We start from the raw sequence: 7,657 nt of genomic DNA on the forward strand, positions 1-7,657 counted from the left end.
TGGACAAAGTGTATATAAAGGCAGAAGTGTGGGGCTTGATATTATATCCATTACAATTCAGTTTATTTGTATGGTGCCAACAAAATGAATGCCAAGGCACTTCACATTGTAGGTTTGAGACCCTACAAAATATAAGTAAGGAAACCCAACACTTGAGCATGTGTTGTCTGCCATGATATGGATATGACATAATATCGTTATTGTTTGTACAACCATCTGAGAAAATAATGGATTACATGGTTTAGTAAAAACAAGTGCTTCCTCAATGAAAATATGTTTTCAGTTCTTTTCAGTTTTTGATTTTGGAAATGTGTATTTCAGCAGGGAAGAATCAGAATTGAAATAAAGTGGTGTAAAGCACATGAATTATATTTTGTGTGTGTGTGTGTGTGTGTGTGTGTGTGTGTGTGTGTGTGTGTGTGTCCATCCATCCATCCATCCAATTTTTTTGGAACCCTCCAGTCTCTTACAGTATGTTACTGTTAACTGAAATTACGGTAAATTACGACCTGTTAAAAGAGTAAATGACCGCCTGTTGGGACACGGTGTCCTCTAGCAGAGATGAATATTTTTGGTACTGATGATGCGTGATAACGGTAAGTTACTGGTTAATATATTGCAGTTTATTACCTTGCAGCGGGCTTACAGTGACATACCGTGAATAAGCGGTAGTATACCAATTTCTTAATCACAGTATGATGTTACTTTGTTGACGTAATTTACGACATAACGACATAACGGTATCTCACTGACATAACTGTCGCCAGTGAGATACCGTAAAAAAGGCTACGGTGCGTTACCATAATTTGTCCAAGAGTATTATACCACACCAGCAAAAAACGGTATCATCCTGCAGAAAGGTAAGCTACCGTAACACGGCGTCACGGTATGACGCTGGCAGCAGTGACGCCAGTATGTTACCGTAAAGTGGCGATGAAAAGTCTAACGGTGCAGATACACGGAGTAATCAGAAAAGTTTAGCATGAATCTGGACATTAGATTTAAGTTTTAAGCTTATCAGATATCACTTGTTAGAAGCTCCTTACCGTTTGAAGAAATCTCTTCTCAATCTGCTGTCCTCTTCTGCTTGCATCTTTTTTTTTTCATCTAACACTGACGTTATTCCATGTTAATTATTTTTTCTCCGTGAAAAACACAGCAACTCATCTTATCCCGGGGTGCCAGGAAGTCGAGCTGCGGATCTCAGCAGAAAACTTTTCAAACTGATTCCAGGTTGATCCAGGTATACATTTGAAACAGGTTCTCCTCGGTGACGTGACAGTCGGAACGCATCTGCGTAACCATGGTTACAGGGGGACGCTTTGGAGCTCTGCTGCTCAGCAGCAAAATATTTCAGATCAATATGTAAATACTAGACAATTCTAAAACCAAGTAAAATAAATATGCTGCATATGTGTATAGTGCGTTCATGTGTGTGTGTGTGTGCGCTGCGTGGTGACGTAGGCGCGTGCATGTGTGCCCCGGTCACAGCTCCTTTCAGCATGGCCGGAGGTAAGTCACTGCCACTTTGCTCTCAGCTAATTAAAGTTTGTTCAGATCCCAAGCTGCAATGTGAATACAGCCAAACCGCCGCGTTTTTGTTTGTCATTAAGAGACTCATTCGGGATAAGTTTTGTGGAGGGCGGAGTTCACTAATATACGCTTATGAGTTTTAGCCGAGAACGCAGCTAAAATGCTAGCATGCTAAGTTAGCCTGATTGCTAGCGGCTACTCGCGGCAGTCTTTTTTTAACAGCATGCACTCTTTTTTCCTTCGTCAGGAGAGGTGTACTGGCAGTCGCGTGACACACACAGATCAGACACATATTTCTGTGTTGCAGGTATGGAGATGTTCTTATGTTTTGGAGATGCAGTCTTTCAGTCATTGTTTTTATAAGTACAGTGTTGTACTGCCTGTTAGATGGCGGTTATTAATATAATTGTACTGAAGTATAATGTTTGAACTATAAGTACAAGAATATTGGGTCCTGGTTATTGAATTGTATTTATCTGACTGTTTATTTGTTTTTGAATTATTTTGTTTATTGTTCTTATAAGTTGTTTTTGATGTTTTTTCAGTGACATATTATTTAGTTTGTGCTTTTTGTTTTTGAGAGCTTAAGTTAATGTTTTAAAACAATTTGTTGTATTTGATTCATTATATTATTGTAGTGTTAATGAAGCTGCAGACACAGCTCCTTTCAGCATGGCCGGAGGAGAGGTGTACTGGCAGTCGCGTGACACACACAGATCAGACACATATTTCTGTGTTGCAGATGTGCAGTAAAGAGCCAAAGACCCAGTACTGTCTCCTGCCTCTTACTTTCACGCCAGAACACAACGCAAGAACAACAGGCGTAACACATGAACGGGTTACACATACTGAGGTGAGTTGTTGAGGATATGTCGAGCTGTTGATAAGCACGGCTGTTTTTGTGCTCGTATATACTGTTAGCCTGTTTTGCTGCCGTTAGTGAAGCTGTTTTCAACTGGATGTAACATTGTTGAACTCTGATGATTAATGAATAAACTCTCGATGTGACGACGTGAGCATGTAATTGTAACTAGAGCTGGGCGATAGAACGATAACGATATGTATCGCGATATAACTTTTACTCGATAGAGAAATTAAGCTATCGCGATAGACCTCGCCGCTCTTGTCCTCAAAAAAAAAAAAAAGGTCAGCCAATCCAAACTAAGTAGCGCAGAGCCGAACCAATCACAGCCGCAGCGTCACGTCGCGTGACTTGTTACGTACAGCACAAGTGCCAAGCCGCACGTTTGTTTGGGAAGCAGCCAGCGGGTAATGGAGCCAGCGCGTAATGGAGCCAGCGCGTAATGGAGGAAATGAGTGTGCCGACTAGAAAAATCAACCGAGCGTGACCGAAGAGAAAACAGACGATGGTTCCAATGCCGGAGAGATTGTCGAACGGAAGAGCCATAGAAGTTCCGTAGTGTGAAGGTATTTCGGCTATTTCAAGTCTGACAAAAAAACAGAGTAGCTGCACTGTAAATTGTGCCGAAAGCAAGTCTGGAAATACAATAAACTGGTGCATGTGTCACACTGTGCGCCACGTTATTGTTTCGGTGAAATGAATTTCTACAATACTGTTACTGTTAATTCTACTCTCTGCAGTGTTTAAATGCTTACATATATACACACAGTTACTGTCCCGCCACACGTAGGACTCAGTTCTGCTTCTATGCCCCATCTTTGTTTACTCTTTCCCACCCAACAAGTGCATAAATAAGATGTTAAAAACGTCATCATCATATCAAACATGATCGATTTGGGGGGAGTTTGTTTGGCACATGCTGACTGCATTCTAATTATAACCAGAAGAGGAGGCGAGAGCAGAGAACGAGAGTGCAGCAGTTTGGTGAAAGGAACAGGTGAAGAAGAGGTGAGCATCCAAGAGATGAGCAAGAGGACAGTTTCAAAGCAGACATTATGGCACAATAAAAGCTGTAAGAGCAGAGATTCATTCATATCTTTACTATTTTTCTTTAGCTTCTACTCCCGCTGCTTACAATAAATCCGAGATAAAGAACAAACAAGAACAACTCACATGGCATTGATTGTTTAGTTCAGTGTCACTCTGTGATTGTTTGACATTTCATATAAATGTGACTCTAAAATCTAGCCAATAATATTAAAAAGCTGCTGTTACTGAGTCAAACTTGAAGGATTATGATAAACTTCAGTTCTTACTGAATCTGTAACATTGCTTTTTAAAAAATTGTTAAATGACTTTTGTGTCACTGTGCACAGTGAAAAGCTCACTTGATGTAGTGGTGAGGCCATGTTCACCACTAGATGGAGACAACCTGGCACACGTATTTTCTATACACTAAATTTCACACTGAAAAGCCTTGGTGGGAATTGTTGTTTCATAGAAAGTAAAGGAAAACATGTCTTGAGGTCTTTTTCCAGTGTTTTCAAAATTGTGTTTTTCACATACACATCAAAACTTCACACAGACAAACACACACACAAAACAACAAAATATGTCAAATTAGGGAGGGCAGAGAGCGCAGCCTTTACATTGTTTTATTGTAGAGTGACAGGAACTGCCTATGAGCTTCTAATCAAGCAGAAGTGTTGACGGAAAATCTATCAAACGAAATACATTGATGAAAATCAAAGAAGAGAAATATTTATGTGATGTTCCATTTTCCTGAGAGCTGATTGGCTGTGACGACTCCTTCAAGTACTACATGCTACTTTGTCCTGCTAGTTAAGCCTGCTGTCTGTTCTCAGGCCTCCTCCTGTTTCACTGCCATATATCCACCACCAGAGGGCTCCACTGACCTGCCTGCTGACATCAGAGCACACCCCTGTGTCATGTGACCTGGCAGGAGTAGCAAAGCTGGACTCAGACCTGGCCCAGGCAAGTTCAAAGGCAGCTGTGGTAGAGAGTATATGGGCTCAAATTGTGCTCATAAATATTTTGTACTTGTAAATCAGGATTTGTGTGTGTATGGGATCAGAACGATGCCACCTTGAAATGAAACCGAAAAAAATATTGAAACTGAAAAAAATATTGAAACTGAAATAAATGTACAACGCGGCTGCGGTCACGGGCAAACTTGCATGTGTCTGTTCGGGAATGGCAGATGCTGAGAGGTCCAGCGTTTACATTACCGGCTATTTCAAAGTGACTACCAGACAGGAGGACCTGAGGCCCCACCGTATTATTTTCGGTAAGTTAAATGTGTGTGTAAGCTAATCCTTAACTTAGGTCCTTAGGTGAGCACTCGGCTGTAGGGGAAACTTGTTTTATAAAGTTCGTTTAGCTAACCCGTGCAGGTGAATGAATTTACCCTGACTAAAGAAATCAAGAGAAACGCACCGGGCTGCTCAGTGACTAACCACGGTTACTGTACTTTTATTATGAGTATAATTAGGGGTGTCAAATTATCGCGTTAATTGCGATTAATTAATTACAATGCTATTTAGCGCGTTATGTTTTTTAATCTCGTTAATCTAATTTTTAATCTCTTGACGTCATTGATTTTGTATGAGAGTTGCTATGTTATAAAATCCGTTTTTATGTGCTGGGCTCCTTGTGCTTGACTTGTTGGGGGTGGAGTCACGTCGTGAGGTCAAGGTGAGAAGTGGTGATTAGCTTACAGTGTGGATATGGAGGCGCATCTGAGAGTTGTTGGCCCAATGAACGGGAAATTTGTATTTCATAAACGCCCCGACGGCACCATTGACAAAGGTAAAGTGGTCTGCCTAGAGTGTAAGAAGGAGTTTGCTTACCACCGAAGCAGCTCAAGTTTGGCCTATCACCTCAACGCAAAGCACCCAGCCGCGAGTGCAGCAACAGCTAGCAGTGAAGACGTTAGCAATATAGCAAGCCAGAGCAAAGCTTTTCGCCAAACAAAACTAGAGAATACCCCTCGTATGAGCAAGTCTGCGACCGACAGGCTGACTAATGTTATTGCCAAGTGGATAGCGATGAACTGTAGGCCGATAAATATAGTAGAGGACGAAGGATTGACAGAGGTGTTGCAAATTGCGTCCAATGACCCGTCATACAAGCCGCCGTGCAGGACTACAGTAACGACCAAAATCAGCAAAATGTACGACGGCGAAAAGAAAAACAAACTTGAGATTTTGGCGGAGGATTCTCCCAACTGTGTTGCTATAACCGGAGATCACTGGACCTCAGCTGGCAACCACAGCTATGTTGGGGTGACTGGACACTTTATTGATAGTGAGTGGAACCTCAACTCATTTGCACTGACCGTCATGAGAACAGAAACCAGGCACTTTGCTGATAAATGCGCCGAACAGTTCCTCAAGGTAGCAAATGACTGGGGTATTGAAAACAAGATATCCACCATTGGCACAGACAGCGCAGCAAACATGCTGGCTGCTATGAGAGCACTTCCATATGAGCACATCGCCTGCAATGCTCACATTCTCCAGAGGACCATCACGGTATGTCTCGATAGCAGTGGTTTTGTCGGTGTACTGGCAAAGTGCCGCAAGATTGTTGGTCATTTTAAACAAAGCCCTGCGAGTACCACAGAACTTAACCAACAACAAGTAGCACTCAGAAAGAAGAGCGATCAACTTATACAGGATGTACCCACCAGGTGGAACTCGACTCTCGCAATGGTCTCACGCCTCCTATGTAACCGAGAGGCTGTCCAGGCTACGTTGGACCAACAGAACCACAGGTTGGTCTTGCCAACCGAAGCTGAGTGGGCGAAACTGCAGAGGCTGGAGCTCCTGCTTGAACCATGCAAGTAAGTTCAAATAAACACCTTCCCATTTTAATTATATAAACTACTGTTACATGTGTAAAATCAAAATTAATGAACATAACAAGGAACTTTTAAGGACAATTAAATTGGAAATCAGTTACACTTTGATTTAAATGAATCCAGCTAGGTTTATTTAGCAAACCTCTCCACCTCTGCAGGTATGTGACAGAGCTGCTGGGTGGTGAGGCCTACGTCTCTTGCTCTGTAGTGCTGCCTGCTTTTCGCCATCTGTACCGTGTCATGGACATTACTGATGATGATCCTGCCTACGTGGTGAAGTTCAAGAATGCCTTCCAGAAGGATCTGGCAGCACGACGAGCTAATGGCAACGAGATATGGTTCGAGGTGGCCACAGCATTGGATCCACAGTTTAAGGATTTGAAATGTCTTCCAAGAGAAAAGAGGGAACAGGTAGGACAATAAGGTTAAGCTGGACTAATGAGTCCAATTCATTATCAAATCAAACTTTTATTTATTATATGGAACACAAAGTTCTTTACAAGATTAAATAATAAAAAAAAAAAAGCACTTAGTTTTAATCACAATCATTCATTCATTCATTCATTCATTCATTCATTCATTCATTCAGGTGTGGACCATTCTGGAGAATATGCTCCAGGCAGCAGAGCCCAGAAGAGCAGATAGTCTCCAGCCCTCCACAGAGGATGATGGACCAGCTCAGAAGAAGAGGAGGAGCGAACTCCTTCTGGGGTCTGACTCTGACTCAGAAGATGGAATTGAGTCTGGAGAGCTGCAGCGCTACAGAGCAGAACCCAGCATCAGTATTGATGACTGTCCCCTGCAGTGGTGGTATGCTCACTCAGGAGTCTATGAAAAGCTGTCAGTCCTAGCACAAAAGTACCTGGCCTCCCCAGCTACCTCTGTACCCTGTGAGAGACTCTTTAGCCTTGCAGGCCACATAGTGCAAAAGAAAAGGGCAGCCTTGCTTCCAGAAAATGTTACCAGGCTGGTGTGTCTTAGCGACTGGCTGAGGAAGAAGAAATGAGACACATGTGGTCAGCATAGCTGCTGTGTCATTTGTAGCCTACTAGAATAGATTGCTTGATGTTCAGCACTTTTTTTTGTGATGGAAGAATACTTTGATGTGCTAACTTGCAGCACTGCAATGTCAGTTTTATTTTTCATTATCTGAAGCAGAGGAATTTCAGTGCTGTATTGCTCAGAAAAGAGCAACTCTGATGTGCTAACTTGCAGCACTTAATTTATTTGATTTTATTTGTATTTATTTTTCCACTTATTTTACAAAAGAATACAACAGTATGTAAATGGTTGCATCTGTTTAACGTTTGTTAAACAATAAATGACTTTATAAAGTCACTTTCTTTGTTATATCAGTCTTTTGGTCTGCCACAATAAGT

At 41.9% G+C, this 7,657-nt stretch overlaps 1 protein-coding gene across 1 annotated transcript; it reads left to right on the forward strand.

The window, feature by feature from the left end:
* The first annotated feature begins 5,142 nt into the window (after window positions 1-5,142).
* Window positions 5,143-7,284, forward strand: LOC146618163 (E3 SUMO-protein ligase ZBED1-like). Its single transcript, XM_085371414.1, has 3 exons — window positions 5,143-6,260; window positions 6,437-6,689; window positions 6,868-7,284. The coding sequence occupies exons 1-3, from the start codon at window positions 5,143-5,145 to the stop codon at window positions 7,282-7,284; spliced, it is 1,788 nt and encodes a 595-aa protein (XP_085227540.1).
* The last annotated feature ends 373 nt before the right edge of the window (window positions 7,285-7,657 follow it).

This window comes from Diplotaxodon limnothrissa, linkage group LG14 (assembly GCF_057381915.1).
Source record: "Diplotaxodon limnothrissa isolate DT_005_m linkage group LG14, D_limnothrissa_male_GT1.1, whole genome shotgun sequence".
Taxonomy (NCBI): Eukaryota; Metazoa; Chordata; class Actinopteri; order Cichliformes; family Cichlidae; genus Diplotaxodon; species Diplotaxodon limnothrissa.

Bases quoted from the DNA above. Each gene is read 5' to 3' on its own strand.
- LOC146618163 (XM_085371414.1), top strand. From the start codon at position 5,143: ATGGAGGCGCATCTGAGAGTTGTTGGCCCAATGAACGGGAAATTTGTA. The intron at 6,261-6,436 runs GTAAGTTCAAAT...CCACCTCTGCAG, and splicing joins CTCCTGCTTGAACCATGCAA to GTATGTGACAGAGCTGCTGG. The intron at 6,690-6,867 runs GTAGGACAATAA...TCATTCATTCAG, and splicing joins CAAGAGAAAAGAGGGAACAG to GTGTGGACCATTCTGGAGAA.